At 33.3% G+C, this 18,845-nt stretch overlaps 3 protein-coding genes across 6 annotated transcripts in view; 1 reads left to right on the top strand and 2 right to left on the bottom strand.

Annotated features, from left to right (window-relative positions):
- LOC131847936 (NADP-dependent malic enzyme-like) overlaps positions 1–3,288 on the bottom strand; it is a 46,274-nt gene extending 42,986 nt beyond the window's left edge. The window contains exon 1 of the mRNA XM_059197664.1: positions 3,116–3,288. Within this exon, the coding sequence (XP_059053647.1) occupies positions 3,116–3,162 (47 nt within the window). The 5' untranslated portion in view covers positions 3,163–3,288. The remainder of the gene's footprint in view (positions 1–3,115) is intronic.
- Positions 3,289–5,389: 2,101 nt separating this feature from the next.
- Positions 5,390–8,908, top strand: LOC131847889 (translation initiation factor eIF-2B subunit alpha). The gene is made up of 7 exons (XM_059197580.1): positions 5,390–5,501; positions 5,616–5,717; positions 6,561–6,700; positions 6,839–6,955; positions 7,416–7,528; positions 8,053–8,197; positions 8,591–8,908. The coding sequence occupies exons 1-7, from the start codon at positions 5,489–5,491 to the stop codon at positions 8,870–8,872; spliced, it is 912 nt and encodes a 303-aa protein (XP_059053563.1). The 5' UTR covers positions 5,390–5,488; the 3' UTR covers positions 8,873–8,908.
- Positions 8,909–10,843: 1,935 nt separating this feature from the next.
- LOC131847921 (tyrosine-protein kinase Fer) overlaps positions 10,844–18,845 on the bottom strand; it is a 47,148-nt gene continuing 39,146 nt past the window's right edge. The window contains exons 7-14 of one of the 4 annotated variants that reach the window (XM_059197636.1): positions 18,486–18,696; positions 17,696–17,878; positions 15,997–16,197; positions 14,577–14,753; positions 13,895–14,108; positions 13,120–13,395; positions 11,784–11,906; positions 10,844–11,490 (exon numbers count right to left, since the gene is read on the bottom strand). In XM_059197636.1, the coding sequence (XP_059053619.1) occupies positions 11,354–11,490; positions 11,784–11,906; positions 13,120–13,395; positions 13,895–14,108; positions 14,577–14,753; positions 15,997–16,197; positions 17,696–17,878; positions 18,486–18,696 (1,522 nt within the window). In that variant the 3' untranslated portion in view covers positions 10,844–11,353. The other 3 variants (XM_059197637.1, XM_059197638.1, XM_059197640.1) reach the window with 3 other exon arrangements.

The following is an 18,845-nucleotide window of genomic DNA, read 5'->3' as shown; positions in this document are numbered from 1 at the left end:
GAAGCTGTAATGGCATATAAGGCCAACAGCATTAGAGTAGTTGGAAAAAAATGCCTATAATTATTTATTGGTTTTCTTATAAAATATTTAATTTCTAATATAAAAATGGTATAGGAATCTCGCTCCAGTTACAATCAACTTGTCTATGGCTATATTAATAATTATTAATTCTTTCTATTTCATCGATAAGATGTCGAAGACTAAGAGAATACATCAGTCATGTACACTTGGACTACATATACTTTAATCTTGATTGTTATCACTAAATCATTTAAAACAATGGTCATATATACTTTACACTAAACGGTGCGAATTGACGCATCGGAGCATATAAAAACGATAAACGAAATTAAATATAAATATAATATAATTGTCTTCACGGTAATTTAAACTATTATTAAAAGTATACATATTTGCATATTATTCCCGTGGATTATATACATACATATACTCTAAGAGTTTGTATTGGAGTATTAAAAAAAAATGCGGAGGTACGAATAATGTGGCCTTATTTTACAGGCATTACTATTGCACATTTTAACATTCTTATATGTTATTGTTATTATGACAACTGTAATAGTTTGTTAACATATGTTATCGGGAACTTTTTCGTAGATATTGATGTCTTCTATAATAATATTGTATATCACTTTGCCCTATCGTCAATAAATTCCGCACCGTACGCGAAATAAGATATTTTTTCAGACGTTTGCGTTACATTACGAAATTTTCGTATCCTAACGTTTTTGAAAATATTCTTTCCCTGTATCCATTAGGAATAATAAAGGATTATATTTATAAAATATATTTGCAAATCGGTCCTGTAATTTTGGAGACTACTTATTCCAAACAAACAATCAATCCCTCCTTAATAATAATTAAAATTTCATGACACTGTTCAAACAAAACTCCTCCGAAACAGATTCTTAAGACAATTTGTGTGTATTCTAATAGATCTGAAAATAGGACGGAAACCACTCTTATGCCCCTCATAGGGTGGCTATGAGGAGCATGAACTATTATAAGCACTAGCTCAAATTATTATTTTTATTTTTAGACAATTTTTTTTATTATATGCATGCAACCATAAACTTTCACCTTTCTGCTATCAACCCTATTTTTATAGCGATATTAGTACTTATTTTAATTTACATGATAAAACTACATTTGCCGGGTCACCTAGTATTAGTATAGATTTATCATATGAACTTAGTCCTATGCTGTCTCTGGTTAAAGTTTATGTAAACAAAACAAAACGGGATCTCCTATATATCTAGTATCTACTCGCTGATAACTTCCTGTCACCCTTATTATTTCTGCACTTTGCACCTTGATATATTTATGTTTTGGTACAAAATATAATCTCCAAATATTATAATCGTTACTACGACAGCTAAAGTCCATTATTTACATATCTATTTTACTAAGTCTTGCTCTAACTAGCTTGTTTTTACTTTCTTAGGTAGATATATAGTGTGAACATATTGCTTGGTGCATTCATGTGTTGCATTATATGATTACATAGATAATGTTGTTATAGGTACATCAGTTTCAAAATATTCACAAATGATACAGTTATTTCGGATTTGGATTTTGTTTAAATTGGAGCACTGGTCATAAATATTTCACTGAATTGGATTTTTTTTAGATTAATTTTAATACATTTAATGTATATTTAAAACTGATTGTTACCAATGTTAAACATTGAAATAAACATAAACAGAGTCACTAACACTGTAAAATATACTGTGACATAAATCCATCGCATATGCAACACCATAAATGAAAACTAGAGTACTATTGCATCTTGCATGTTGGTTCAATAGAAAACTTACAATAAAAATAATCAGTCTAACGCCCAGTCATAAAGAATAACTAGCTTAACACACAAAGACGAGGTAATCAGTATACCATCATATGATGTTTATATCATTATCAAAACTAATTCGTAGGTTAATATATTCTATGTAGGTACTTTCTTTTTTATACATTAATGATCTATTATTTAATTGAGGTATCACCATCAAATGAATGACATCGTAATTAGATACAAACATTAATAGGTAATAATAATATCTCCGAACATTCAAAGTCAATGTTTTATGTTTACAAATATTATAATAATTAAGTCAGAATAATGTTTACCAATTTTGGAAATATAAAAAGTATGCTTATTTAATGGATGATAAGGTAGGTAGATGGTTATTGTACAGGACTCCTTACATTTGGGCCGCTGGCTGGTACGATTATTCCTTACTTTTAGGAATTTATATTTATATCGGTTGCTATGGTTTTGTTATATATTCCTTTTTACGATTCCTTGTATTGCTCTTGCTTTCATATAGTTTGTTACGACATATATTTTTATAATATACTATCCTTTTACATATTGCACCTTTAATTACCACCATCGTTGGCTGCACCGACCCCAGCGCCCTATACACAGTCCCACACAGTTATTATCTTCATTTTTATAAAAAAATATCGTGAACTTTTAAAACTATTGTGTTATTGTTTATAATATTATAAGAGATGCGATAAAGAGATTTATAAATAAACAAACAAGTTTACCTACGTACATAATACAAACTACCCATATAATATAACTACCTACATAATAAATGTACCTACGTATATGTACTAACAAAATACTGTAAAACTATCGGCAATAGCTATACGTAGGTACTTTTTAAGTAAATGATCACTTCATATTAATATGAAGTGATCATTTACTTAAACACTATACACAATATCAACGATCAATAATAAGAATGTATAAAAAGTAGTAAGGGAATTATGTAAGTATATTCTTACACAATATATTGATATTTTTACCCGGTAATACGTTATTCAAACTATATATATAAAATAGATGTCTATAATGATGGATAATCTATTTTTGTACGAATTATTTTATACAAACATATGTTTTCTATTTAACATAATTCTGTAATGGTATCGGTACTCCAAAGAAACAATATCAAAAAATACAATGTAACTCCCATGCAAATATTAGAACCAGCAGATAGTTCCTGAAGTTACCCTGACTTCTTTCTATTTATTTTTTGGAACAATCATTAGCCGAAATAAACATCTATAATAAAAGAGGACTTACTGCCACCGCCGTTTATCGTTCAATTTAACAGATGCGCTGTTTCCCATGTTATGTGACGGTCACTTAGGTTGTTCGATACACTTTCTTCGGCAGTTTCCGAGTACCCGCATACAAACAATCGTGTTGTTAATACCAACAACAGACGCGTGTTAGCCATTCGACTACCGTTGAGACTTTGCCCTACAATACAGGTGAGTCGACTCCGCTGGCTGGCCATGACTTTCCCTCGCTGGCACGTCTTTTTTGCGTCACTTCCCTGGTTTATGCCTAGATCAGTTTATGCCTGGATAATGTTTAATTTACTACTACTGTAACTTCAATTATTTATACGTATAACTTTATTTTTATACAAAATGGACGATCTATAGGTACATTAACTAAACGTTCATTTAAATATTAATATAGTTAATACCTATTGTTTGCAAATGATACTACTTGCTATTCAAAATATAATTTGTCATAATATATGTAGAACAAATTAAATAAGATATTGTTCTATTCCATCCTATTCCACACTAAAGTTTTCTAAAAAAACTTATGTATTTCAATCTACCTACCACCCTCAATATGTATAGAAGAAGGAATAATAGGTACATATATACGTATGAGTATGGACTCATAATAATCGTAATACTCGTATACTATACTACTGACGAAAGTTGGTGTACCTACTTTGTATCCATCAGTACTTTTTTACTTTGTACTTTTGCTCAAATACTACTGACAGATTAGAATGAAATTTGGCGCACAGCTAAATCTCCTAGATTAGTACAAACACTACTTTAGTGGTAGATGATGGAAGAGTGCCCATGCTTGAGCTCGCGAGGCACCAGTGGAGGGTGATAGAGTGAGTATAAAGTCAGGTCAGTTAGCATATTGTAATGAATTCACCAGGTACATATTAACCAAAATTGTTTCCAGGGAGGACGGCGTAAAGGTCAACCTGACTTGTATATCATACCAATACCCTGTCTTCGTTACTAATAATCGTTTCCTCTCTAATGTGTGTGTATTGATGTGATATAGGTATGTGAAAGTGGATACCTTGCAGAAATATGATAGCTCTGCAAAGTTCAGGAGGAAATGTAAAAAATGGAATGTTTTCTAAGAGTGGTCAAACACAATGATTCGCCTTTCAAGGGTGTCCCCGAGTTTAATCCTGCATAAAAAATGTGTTTCTTCTGTGTGGGATCGAACCCGTATCCGCGAGACTTTATGATGGGCTTGGGCAGTATGCGCTAAAGCTCTTTGTCTCTCTCATACATTAAGTTGAAGTTTACTGACAGTTATTATTCTTAAATTGACATTGACAATTGCAAAAAATGGTTAATTGTCACAGACAGTATGAGTGTTTTAACTGCTCTTCAAAGTAACAAACTACATTATAAAACCAATTATATCATAGATAGTATTAAGCAAATATTATATGAGCTCTCATTGGAGTGTTATGATATTATTTTATTATGGACACCATCACATATTGGTGTTTTCGGCAATGAAAACGCAGATTTCCTGGCAAGAACTATCACCAAGAATGAATAACATTGGCGTTGTCAAGGATGTTGCCATACCTTATTCCGACATTCTTTCTATAGTTTACAAGAGTTTTCGTCAAAAATGGGTTGAACAGTGGCAACTTTCGCTAAAGACCAAGGGTAATTGGTTTTACTCCATTAACAAAAATATTAATTCCTCACCCTATTTAGTGAACCAGGTTCACTAAATCTAGAGTTTATAAAAACCGGAAATTTTACACACTCCTTATACGACTTCGATTTGGTCACGCTAGATTCAATAATCATTTGTGCCGAATGAAAATAATTGATTCAAGTGCATGTCAAGAGTGAAATAACAGCAGTCAGACCCTATCACGTATTTTTCGAATGTACCGCTTATAATATTCAACGCTTGGTCTTTATTGATAATTTACTGAACATTTACAAGAAACCGGAAAAAATCCCGCGCGACATCCAAGACATGCTAACTAATTTTGAAACATATATACCTATATATTTATACATTACCTCTATATCGATAAAACTTTAAATAATTGATACAAGGATATGGACTATAGATAAGACTTAAATTTTGAACACGAATGAAAACATAATGAATAAACGTACATAAGAATTGGCCTTTGGCCTCATCACTTGTTCAAATATGAAGAAGTATAAACGTAGACTAGGCTGTACGGTCTAAGGATCTTTGCCTGTTCCATCACTGAAAAGGAGATGGACGAATATGGAAAAAAAAAATTACCAATTTTGACAGAACAATAAAAACATTTTCATTTGAGGTTATGTCTAATACGTAAACATATTTTCGTGTTTTTGTACATAAACGTATACTAGAATTACTTTATAAATTAGAACTATGAATAAAGAAGGTAAATAAAAAATATATACAATTATACATTGTATATATTTTTTTTATATGCAATTATATTGCATCATTCTACTCGATCGTCTGTCCCATTTAATTTATATCAATTCTGTTTTAGAAGTAACAGATATTTTTCTGAAAATATTAAAAGAAGAGGAAGATGTATCAGCAGGAGTGGCTGCTATTAAAACACTTTTAACTGTAATAGAAAATTATAAAGGTGAGCATTCAACCAAAGTCCAATTGTGTATCGAATGATCACTGATATAACTATAAAACTCTTTCAGGTTGTCTGACCATAATCGTTCACCTGATCAAAAAAGTTCTGCTTTTATAAACAGTAAAAACAATAATTATAATGACTCAAGACACTTCACACAGCTCCATCTAGTCCCACACCAAGCAGAGCTTGTTATGGGTACTAGATAACTGATATACATAGTTAAATATTTTTTTTATAAATATATACATAGTATACTCAGTAAAATACATGCTCCTGAATACATATACATATATTTGTATCATGCAAGAAAGCGATCCCACAACCATGAGTAGTAAAGCTGTGTGCTCCTAACTCTATTCTGAGGAGATAAAAACCATTCCTAAGAATATCCTTCAATTCTTGTCCCTGACCGGGCTAGATAGCGAACACTGAAAAAGGGTGAGCTCAATAAACCTATGTAGGTTGCAGTACAACAGGTCCAAGCACTTGAGAATAACCCAAACCCCCAATAAAGAAAATAAAACAAAAGTGGTGTGTTTAATGGTTAGACTTAATATATTATTGATGACTTCAGTAAGTCATCAATAATTTATTAAGTACAACACTTCTAAACTTTTTACTATTATCCACAAAGTCAGTATCACAAAAAAATCACAAGAAAATCTTGAGAACAATATGTCAAAGAAAACTCATTAATTTACCTCATTTTATTGTATCCCCAAACTCTAATTCTTGCCAAATATGTAATAGTACAAAATTAAGAACACATGCCAAATAATAAAGTTTTTTTATTTACTCAAATTTCGTAATAATGTTATGTTTAAAAATGTTTAATTTTAGTAACCACAGTGAGAGAACTTGATAAGAACCTACAACTGGCGGTGGAAGCGATGCGACATTGTGATCAGCCTGTCACTGCCATCTCCTCAGGCTGTGAGCTGTTCATGAGGTTCATCACATTTGCCAAACTTGATGTCAAAGTGAGTGGTTTCAACTGTTTTAATGTGTAATGGTAGAAGAATCATGTTAAAAATTCTCTATTTATGTAAAGTGAACACTATGAGACATTGTGTATATATTATATGGTACTACTTAAAATATTAATTTATGATTTTCAGTCCTTTGAAGAATGTGAACAAATAATGTTACAGCGAGGTCGCATTTTCTTAGACCAACTATTAGAAGCTAGAGGAAAGGTCGCCCAACAAGCATTGCCATTTATTAGTGATGGAAGTGTATGTATAACATTTTGTATATATTAACTCTTATCTTCACCAAAATATATCTTTTGGCTTGTCCACCTTTAGTGGTGTTATACGTATATATCAAATATTTGAGATATTATTCCACAATTTACCTGCTGATATGATGAAACTATAGAACAAAAATTTTGCCTACAAAAATCTATGTAATCCAAAATAAATAGATTATAAATATCAGTATGTTTTAGTAAATTCACATTTTTGCCTTTGCATGGTAAAAATGTTCAATTTCAACCCTTGGTACTTTGAAATTCAGTTATTTGAATAATATTTAATTTTCTTGACTTGTGTTCGTAATAGTGAATAAAGCAGACAGTAGCATTATAACCATTTTAACAAGGATTTTCATTATGTCCTAAAATTGTTGATATTCTATGTATAATCTATTCCATGTATGATAATGTAATAACCTTTTAAAATATTGTTTTTGTAGAAAATATTAACTCATTCTCGGTCCAGAGTAGTTTTACAAGCAATGTTGGAAGCAGCAAAGGCTAATAAAAGGTTTCAAGTATTTGTTACAATGGCCTGTCCAGAGAATAGTGGGTAGGTCACTTTACTATACTATTAATATAATTTTGTAACAAGAGTTATAGTATTAAGACCTAGTATTTTATAATCTATATTTGTACTCCAATAAATATATATATCGCAAATAAATATATGGATCTCAAAGCAATATTGAGAGTGATGAACTTCTTAGCATTTCATGGATACACCATGCGAAAACCGGCTCCATCCAGAGAATATACATCCATGTTCCAGAGACAGAGACTTCAAGCAGTTCTAGGAATTTGTGACATAGTGTAGGCTTAAAGAGCCTCTTGCCGATATACGTCAACACTCACTTCTACTGCTCGTGTTTCTCTTCCTACCCAGTCAAATCTCACTCGTGTTTCTCTCATTCATTGAGGAAGACTATAAACTATATAACTTTATGCTACTACCAATAGTGCGGAGTCGTTATGTAAAATGTTGCAAAAAGGAAAATAACTACGCAAACAGTTGTTAAGTCTTATATATTTGTGATCAACATGTCCATTTTAGTTCATTTTAGGTCTCTGTTTCAGAGAGGTAATGCATAAGCAACTGGTATCAGCTGGTGTAGATGCGACCCTGATCCTAGACTCTTCAGTGGGGTATATTATGGAACAAGTGGACATAGTGATGGTTGGAGCAGAGGGTGTCACAGAGAGTGGAGGAATTATTAACAAGGTGACTCTAAACTGTTTGTTTTACAGTTTCTGATTTTCTAAATACATTTTTTTTAATGGATTAATACGGAATGGTGCACCGCCAGTGCTAACGGTTTCCGCTGGCAGGGTACCTGTGGAAGATGATAAGATGAGCTGATGATGGGTCAGTTAGCCCATCGTAGCAAATTCCAATTTCCAAAAGGAAACCATGTGGAAGTTGACTTGGTATATTGCTAGCGATGGAGTAATTAATTCACATTACTAACAATCCCTTTCCCAAATCCTTGTATTACATTAAAGTTATATTTTTTTATATTAAAGACTAACCATTTCGACGACTTTTTTAAAATTGTCCTATAAAGTTACAAGTTAAAGTACAAAATAATAACTGAATATTTTCTGCAACTTACAGATTGGCACTTACGGACTTGCAATGGCGGCGCTTGAATTAAAGAAACCAGTATATGTTCTTGCGGAAAGCTTCAAATTTTCAAGGATATACCCACTGAATCAACAGGACTTGCCCATCGAGTTTAAGTATTTATCAAGTGTTATAAATGCTCGTAAAAACCTTTCACAAGAACACCCACTTGTTGATTATACGCCACCGGCTTACATCACGCTGCTGTTCACCGATTTGGGTATACTCACACCCTCGGCAGTTAGTGATGAACTTATTAATTTGTATTTATAATTAATATAATAAACTGTATATATAATTCTGTTACACTATTTTTATATACACACATTCTAGAATTATTACCTGTACCGTGTCATCGAATTGTGTATTTTTCTTCCTATTCGTTCCTCTTCTTATAATATCGAAACTTTTAAATGAAGTTTGAGATATATCAAATAACAAGGTGAAACATACCACCATTTTACTGGATGTTGGATGCCGATACTCGTATCTGGACCACACTACCCCTTACCATCACTTTTATGAGCTAGGGATATTTCATTATTTCACTACAGCCGGCTACTGCGTGGGCGAATATATTTGTAGACACCTCTATTGATAATAATCAAACGATAAAAACAAATAAAATATGTATAAAGCGCCAGGAATGTTCATTATGAAATAAATGAATTATTCAATAATGGTGTAGGATTTAAACGACATCGGTTCCTATTTATCCGTTTAATCCTTAAAATGTTTGGTTTTTTTTTTCTGAGTACATTTGCGATCAGTCCCAGGACTATAAGCGAATGTTCTGTGATGCTGTCATGTAGAGTGGCTTCCCATTAGAAACACAAAACATCTGCATCCCAGAGCTACTGCCGATATTCTAGCTCCAGAAAAAAAAAACGTTTGGTAAGGATAATTTTATAAGACAGAATTAATACACATAAATTTAATAATTCAAAATGATCTGGCACTTTAATATGTTTAAGAAAAATATTTACATTCATAATATTTCAAATTACATTACATAATCTAATAAACACTGAATCAACTTTAGTATTCACATCTCACTTTGTGTTTGTTACATTAATTAATATAACTCACATTCCAATATCATGCTCGGTTACGGGCAAGAATAATAAAGACAACATTATTAATTCTATGGAAGCACAGTTGGTCTGTTCATGGAAGCACAATTAATATTATCACAAACGTTTTAATTAATACATTCAACTATTGTAGTCAGAACAGTGAAATACAAAGGGACATTTAAACACAAACATTAAAATAGATATTTTATAACAAGTATATGATAAAATTTATGTATCAATTACTATAAATGTCTTATTCTGTTTAGTACATTAGAAATAAAATCTCACATATATCCACTAGTAATGTAAATAAAGTATACATAAATCATAATATGTTCTTAAATAAACAATACAAAATAATTACAATACTTAATTCAGTTAAATGAAATCGACAGCAGACTATACTATACCTAATTGTACTATAGCTATCATATAAGATACTAACTCCCTCGTTATACAATGAGAGCGGAATAAACTAATCACATATCTACGGCTAAAAAGTACCATTCGAAAGAGATCAACACTACAACAACGTGAGGCATTCCAATAATACTTATGAAACGAGTGGCTTACCTACGTATCACGATTTTTATGTAATTGGTATGACAAACAAGCTAGTGGTCTACCTGTTGGTAAGTAGTTAGTAACCGTTTATATATAAATAGCACCTCGGACATTACGTCGTTATGTGACACCCGTGGCACCACTTAATTGTTGCCATTCCATAGTAGATGATATAAGATGTCCTGCCTCCCATCCCATCATGATATCCCATCATTTCTTTTAATTGTTCCCATCCTTCAACCGAAAGATATCTCAAAGCAATCTACTTGACGGCTGAAATAGGTGAGACAGAGGTATCCCACGCAGAGGATTTACAAAGTCTACCGTTAATCGTTATCATTCTTCTTTATGATAACGATTAACGGTAGACTTTGTGAACGCATATAGGTCAGTGTATTCAGTTCATAAAATAAACCTTTAACCAAATCTCTACATAAATAGTGTTGCTAATATAAAATAAAGGGTATGATATCGAATAATTCAGTGAGGTCGAATAGTCTATAATATATAAATTGTTACATTAATATTAGATAGGAAGACGAAAATAGAAATCATCAGTCTATTACGAGAGTAAGGATTAGAATTAAATTTAGTACACTAATTTATTTTGAGTTATTTGGTCTCAGGTTTGAATCTAAATTAGCAATATCACACTCAGGGCCGTATTGAGTTATATATAGGCCCTTCACATAGGTAGGTTACTAGGTTAACTTGGCTTTTCATTTAACGTTAATAACACCCACAGTGCAAAACGTAACAATACGAGAACTAAATAGCCAATAATTTCAAATAATTAACGAATGATTGGGTAGGATCGTTGTGGTATCTACAATGACAGTAATAAATGATTTCGTTGTTGTGAACAAATTTTGCATAATTTTAATATGATACTAAAGAATTATGACTTTTATAAATACTAATATATCTATGATATGATATATCTATCTATATACAGCAGGATTTATAGACAGTTATGGCTACATACATACATTATATTGATAATTCGGGATTACAAGGCTCAGGATGTCAAATCAGATCAATCTTTGTGGAAGGAATAACGAATGCCTCATAATTTACTTTCCGTCGTGACTTTTGCACCAATTCCAGTAATCTGTTATCTATTGTATATGTTGTCTATAATTGTATATATTTGGTGGAAATGCGGCCGTTTCTCGGGCTCGTACTCCCAGCACCGTAGCATTAATGCGTACACATCTTCAGCACATGATTCGGGCGCGGGCATACGGTAACCTGGCAATATAACAAAAACGAATTGTATTACAATGACGACAAATGTGTCAATATTAACAAATTATCTTTAATCCTTCATACTTTTCATACAACAGCGCTTTTGCGAGACCGATGTAGATCGATTTTCAAATCGTTCAAAATGGTTTTTCATAGTTTAACGTGGATTGGTATTGTTTAACTTAATCTCTGCGTGTAAATTTATTTTCGTTGTGGACCCACCGCAGACCCACCGGTAGGCATGCGGTTTTTAACTACTAATAATACAAAAATGACGAGATAATTTTTTATCTTACCTGTATCTATTTTCTCTCTAGCGCGCGAGTTTGTCATGCCGGCATACGGGGTATCACCCTTGGAGAATATCTCCCACATCAACACTCCGTAGCTCCACACGTCACATAGCGAAGTGTATTTACCTGAAAACAGGTAAATCAATGGTATAATCAGTCATAAATATTTTTTTAATATACACAATATTATGAGTGGGCCCGTTATAACACTAATTAATAAAACACATGACTTTGATTGTTTTGAATGAGTCAATCATTAAGCATAAAACTACTTAAACATAAATGCTACCAATTAATTTCTGTTCGTAGGCAGTCAAATAACGTAATGTTTATTAATTGAATCTCGATTAATAATTAATTAGCTAGTATGTATCTAATTACTCTACTTAAATCTGATGGTAACTAAACTACATAATCATATTTAGTTACCATCACATTTATATAATAACTAGCTGTTCCCGCGACTTCGTCCGCGTGGAATTTAACTTTATTTTTCTAAAATAAAAGTAGCCTAAGTTACTCCTTATTATATCAGCTACTTGCCAAAAAAGTCCCGTCAAAATCGGTGCAGCCATTTCAGTGATTAGCCAGAACAAACAGACAGACAGAGAAAAATTGTAAAAAATGTTTTTGGTGTATGTACCGTATTTATATTCATATGCATGTAGTAAAAAACGGTTATTTCAATGTTACAAATAGACACTTCAATTTTATTTATATGTATAGATGTATAGACAATAATTATTATTGTCTATACATCTATACATAGATATATATAGGCGCTGTGTGAATTGTCCTGAGGTTATACCTCAGGATAATTCACACAGCGCCATCTAGTCCGAAGCTAAGCTACCTAAAGCTTGTGTTATAGCAGCTGATAAATACATATAATTTTTTTTTCGTAAATACATACATATCATCTATAGAAAATATTAGTGCGTTGTGAAAAAAATCGATGGGTAGATTTAAAATTCCATCAGTTTAGTCCAATATTAATATAATTAGTACTTATATATTAGTATAAATAATAATTTAGTAGTAATTTAGTTTTAATAGTCTCCTTTTTTAAATTATGATAATAATAAACCTGGAGAATTCACCCAGGGTCATCTAGTCCCAAGTTATATAGAACTTGTGTTATGGGTAGAAATTCTGCATTTTTTTATAAATAAAACATACATAACACCCAGACCGAAACAATCATACCCAATACAAATGTTTGCACTATGCGAGGAATCGAACCTAATGAATCGAAAGTAAATAAAGCAGTGTGCTAAACCGCTAGACCACCGTGGCCGTCTTATACAATAAAGATTTTACGTAAAAATAAAATACTCACCAAAATTCAAAGCCTCTGGTGCTGTCCACTTAATAGGAATCTGCTTCATGCCCCCCGATACAATATATTCTTCTTCTTCCCTTGACATCCCGAAATCTGATATCTTGACTATATTCTCTTCACCCACGAGACAGTTCCTGGCAGCTAGGTCCCGGTGGATGCAGTTCTTTGACTCGAGATAACGCATCCCCGCAGCCGCATCCCGACACATTGCGAGAAGAGATCGCGAGCTCATTGACGATGTACGTGTTCTTAGAAACGTGAGGAGTGAACCACCTGTGGGAAAACCAGTCAGTACAATCATACAAAGGATTTTTAATTGTAGAAATTATTAATTATTTTAATATTGACAATGTTGTAGCGAAATTCAATCTGGTTAAAAGTGCATCGGGATTGTTATCACCGTATGGAGACGTAAACAAATGGAAGGGTGCCGAGTGTTGACAGAAATACAAGTTACAAGTTTAGGCACAATTTTTTTTTTTTTACTTTTCTCATTCTAAGGCTATATAATCGTATTGTAGAAATATAAAAAAATAATTACAGCAACATCGTATAGGTAGGTAACAATTATACAATAATGCAATAAGTGACTCAAATATCTATAACCAAATATGAAAAAATTGCCTGAAGTGAAATGCCGGAATGAGAAATAACACTACATGTTTCATTATAATCTAAGTATATGGGAAATTTATCTATCTTACAAATAGTTTTTTGCTCTGTTTTCCGTTTATTATTTTAATTGTCAATACATAGATATAACATAGCTTACCCGACACAAGTTCCATAACAATCATAATAGGCTGCTTCTGTACCGCGATTCCGATGAGCCGTACAATGTTAGGATGTTGATACTGCTTCAGAATTCGACCTTCTTGCAAAAAAGTACGTTTCTGCTCTTCTGGCAGTGCCATGCGACATGTTTTTACAGCTACTTCTTGACTTGTCGTCTTCAATCGTGCTTTATACACATCACCGAAATTACCCTGCAACATTAAAGTATGACAAATTTACATTTTAAGAAATTAAACATAACAAATATGTGTTAGATGAATTGGTTCCAAAAAACTTGTAGCGCGATAGTTATCCTCACCACTGTAGCGTTATTATGATGTGATGAGGCGTGGCTACATAATTTATTGTTATATTATAGTATCTAGGTAGTTAGTATACCGGTGAAATGATTGTACGAATTGTTGTACATTAGTAAGTTTATTTGGTAGTAGGCACATGTAGCACACGTGGCTTATTGTTGCAGTAACGCGTAGTTTCGACGCGGTGTCGTAGTATGGACTAACTTTTACGCTGAACTTAAATCTATGTTAGTGGAGACGTAAACTAATGGAAGGGTCTCAAGTGTTGACAGAAATATTACAAGTGTACACAAATTCATAAAGTATTAATTTTTTTTCACCGGAATGAGAATTCTTTTGCTACGTATAGAAAACAATTACCCGTCCAATCTTATCCAACAGTTGAACGTCATCGTTGTTCAATTCCCAGTTCTCCCTGGGCACGGCTCTCCGGAGCAATGCCCCTGAACGGGCTGTAACCGGCACCCCACTAGTTCGCTGCCATGCTATCAACTCGGCAACTGATGGGAACGCGGCGCCCTCGAACCTATAGTGACCCTATAAAGAAACGATTGATATAGAAAAAAAGAAATGGAAAGCAATAAGCATTACATTGGGCATTGGCAGTTATAGAAGTATAATAGCGGATGAATATGGTAGACAATGCCGCAGAGTGTTAAGTTCGTCAAATGTACTAAGTACCATATGTATTATGTGCATTGAAGTTAAATAAATAAATACTGCTAAGGTTGGCTACTGTTGGCATTCACGCACAATTATTAATTTTATTATAAAGAAATTTTAATTTATGTTATACTAGCTATTACCCGCGACTTCATACGTTTTCTATCTTTTACACCAAATTTCATTTAGATTCGTTCAGCGGTTTAGTTGTGAAAAAATAACGAACATACAGATAGTAAGCCATACTTTCGAATTTATAACATGAGTAAGTATGGATATTAATAGCTATAAAACCGCTATACTGAAATTATATATGATGTACCTGCTTCCTTACACTGCCTATAACCAGATGACAAGTTTGAACGTGGAAGAAAGCTCAAATGAATAATTATACGGATTTATGTATGAAATATAAATGGTATATCTTATATTCGTATTTCTTACAAATCTATTTTCTAATGAACTAAAAATATATGACAGTCCTATTTTTAAGATGCTAGTTCGCAGACGTTTTCCTTCTATGACGCCTCGTGTATAGGTAGAACTGTGGGAGTCATACTGTTTATAGTTATTTATACAATAAAAAAATTAAATTCCTTAATATGATGCAGCTGCGGGGATGCGTTATCTCAAGTCAAAGAACTGCATCCACCGGGACCTGCCGTTTCTTTTAAGTAAATTATTCTGTACATTATTTTTTCTACCAATATTTTTTATGCCTCCATTAATGACAAAAAAAATGTATGTATTTTATTATAATTATGACGGACAAGTTCTAGTTCTACTTTTACTATTCTATAAACAGTAGAATGGTAAAACAACAGTGTTTTAACAGTGTTTGTATTGATGGGGGTGTTTTCTATGTATATTAGGTATGTATGTATTTGTATTTAAAAAAAGATATTTATATCAGTTGTTCAGTACCCATAACGAGTTCTGCTAAGCTTGGTATGTGATGGCGCTGTATGAATTTTCCTGGGTTTTATTATTATTATACAATAAAAGTACACGTATAACGGCCCAGGTGAGAGGCTGATTGCGGAAAACGGAGTCCAATTTACATTATTATAGAATAAAAGTGTGACCACTTTTATAATGTAAATTCCGGTGTACTAACCTCAGGTGTAGTTTGCACGATGAAATGTTTATGTTGACCCCAACACACGGACAGCACTAGTTGCCGTGCATGGTTCCTCGTCGTCTCTCTGACCAAGTAGTCGCCATCAGCCCGTAGAAGCCGTACCACCTCTTCCCTCGGTAACACTCCGTGAAACCACTCTTGTTCTACTAAAGACCGCTCTGTCTCGCTCACACTCACCTACAAGGAAAATACATGGTCAGTATTATAAATATTATAGGAATAATTTATTATTTCCTTGTCATAAAGTACCTAAAGCTATTAAAAAATGATTTCTTGATAGAATACAAAATCTGATCCAACTCGTAATCACTTAGAATTTACTGAATTCGGGGGACAAATGTATTGTTGTAAGTTTGTAATATATACAAACTTACCAAGAGAGATATCAAGAGAAATAATTTTAATAATTCATAAAACTGAGCGGTCCCGTGATTAATTTAGTAAGAAACGTACTTTTGTTCAGCAATCCACTGACTTACAAGAAACAATCAAGTAAGTCAGTATCATGAGTGTGTTTATTAAACCTAGATTATGGCTTGGTATACCTTTTACAATTAATCATGTAGGCATACCACGTACTGTTAGTCACACTAACAATAAGATAAGTTAAATATTTTATTATATTGTATTAGGAGTAGCGTATTTTCACGTTATACCTACCCTTCTTTTTTGTAGATTATAATCTACTCAGTTGACAGAATTTATGTGCTTACATATAATACAGCGTATAATAAAAAAACATTAATATAAATATTATCTTAGTAACTAACATACGTGATACATGCAAACAAACACGAAACAATGTATACAGCATACAGATACTGCATAGGTAATTAAACTTTAAGTAATCATAAACAGAAGTAAATAAAGAAATTATGAACGAGAAAAAGAAACAATTAAACATAACTTTTATACCACAAACTAGATTATCATTACAAACAATATATCGAACGACACAATTAAATATCAACACACACGCACACAATTAAAAACATACGTATTCATTTTCTAGATCAAGTTGTAGTTGCTTCAGTCGCTTCTTCCGTCTGGGGACGACAACAGGCGGCGGCAACTCCGAATGTGTTATGTACATAGAGAACGGATCCATATCTTAGCAAATTACTATAATATCCGCACTAAAGATCACTTTATTATCTTTTTATCATGTTCAAGTAAAATATACACGAGAGAAACAGGATGATGGTGACGTAAAACTCTCGACTGAAACACATATCTACGAGCGACGCGCGACCTGACAAATATTCTGGAACGTCACAAGCGACCTCACCTTGATTTTGAAACTGAGTTTTAAAGGAAGCCGGTGCTATTTTAATTTTATTCGAAAGCTTGATCTGAAACGAAGTTCGTGCGATGGACGGTGACGCTAAATTTAGCGCTAACACGTCGAAATTGTGCTGTATTTTTTTCAGTGCCACGCTATAGGAGATAAAAGCTTCATGCACCTCGTGAATTCCATGCCATGCGTGACGTAACGACTGTAGTTAGCGGCACTCACCACACTGTTAGAACAATTATTGACTACATTGCGGTTTTTTCTTCTTTTTCGGAAAACACTCTTGTTTTGTACACGGCAATTGACATAAACATCGACACGCTTGCGCAAACGTCGCTTGAGGAGCGTCATTCGTCCTTTGCGAAGAGCGAGCACTGTTACCGTGTCTGAGGGACCCATGCTGCTGCTGCGATAGGTTTTTGGAGGCAGCGCAGGACTCGAGGGTACGGATTTACGCCGGAATGGCCGTGTGAACAATCTGAAGAACGGCTTCGGTGGAATAATTGAGTGTAGATGCAATCGCAAAGCGTCCACTGACGCTCTAGATCCGATTGAGGCACGGTCCTGATAATTAATTTACGTTTTTACACAATTCCTATCTACACAGTAAGATGTACCTAAATATCACTATTTTATGCACGCGTTATGTACTACAATATTTACAGAAAATACAAATAAAGGAAAGCATGTGAGAAAAAGAAATCCAACTGAGTATACCCCAAACAAGCTATAGGATGTATGCAAGGTCATAATGATTATGATATAAAATTTATCAAACTTGTCGAATTGATCTGTTCGACAAGTTACCATCAAATATGGAGTTGTATACATTCTTTACTCTGAGTAGTCTAGTCTAGTATCTTGAGTCTGAAACTTTAAACATACAATTCTGTCATAATATAAAGGTACAATTAATTGAACACAAATAGGGAATGGAAACTTGCTGCGTAATGACTTGTTTTTAAAAGAAATCTCAAAGAATACTGAAAAAGAATGTGTCACATAAAATCCCCGTGTACTGGATAACTAGTAATTTCATTACCTACAACCTTGAATGGGCAGAATTCCCGCATGCTGTTTATCGATTGATTTATCAATTTACTGAAATATCCTTAGTACACCACGTAAACCCTCAACCATTGCATAAATAGACATAACAAATCGTCATTACCTGATGATCGGGTGAGCTGCCGTCGAGACTATCAACTCCTACAGTCTCCGCAGATAAGTCCGGACAACCACTGGGTGCTTCTTCACAACCCAGCTCAGCTAATGCGGACCGTATCATCTCGGCTTGTTTCGCACATTTCCGCTCTGCTACTCGGAGTTCCAACAACTTTATGGGTTCCAAAGTTGTTACAGGGAGCGGTGGTGGTGAATGCCTAAAGAGGAAACACACAAATATATAGTCAACTAACTGTTACCCGCGATTTGTCTGCTTTTTTTAGATAACAGATGACCTATGTCCATCTTCCTGATATAAGCGATCTTCATATCAAATTTTATTAACATCCTTTCAGCTGGTTAGCCG

This window comes from Achroia grisella, unplaced genomic scaffold, assembly GCF_030625045.1.
Source record: "Achroia grisella isolate CSIRO2021 unplaced genomic scaffold, CSIRO_AGI_Agris_v1 utg544, whole genome shotgun sequence".
Classification (NCBI taxonomy): domain Eukaryota; kingdom Metazoa; phylum Arthropoda; class Insecta; order Lepidoptera; family Pyralidae; genus Achroia; species Achroia grisella.
Note: the sequence above shows the minus strand (reverse complement) of the source record. Positions and strands in the feature narration are given on the sequence as shown.

What these genes read in the sequence shown, in the direction of transcription:
- LOC131847889 (XM_059197580.1), top strand. An exon ending in TTGCCAAACTTGATGTCAAA is followed by an intron (nt 6,701 to 6,838) that starts GTGAGTGGTTTC and finishes TATGATTTTCAG; the next exon opens with TCCTTTGAAGAATGTGAACA. An exon ending in GCCTGTCCAGAGAATAGTGG is followed by an intron (nt 7,529 to 8,052) that starts GTAGGTCACTTT and finishes TCTCTGTTTCAG; the next exon opens with AGAGGTAATGCATAAGCAAC.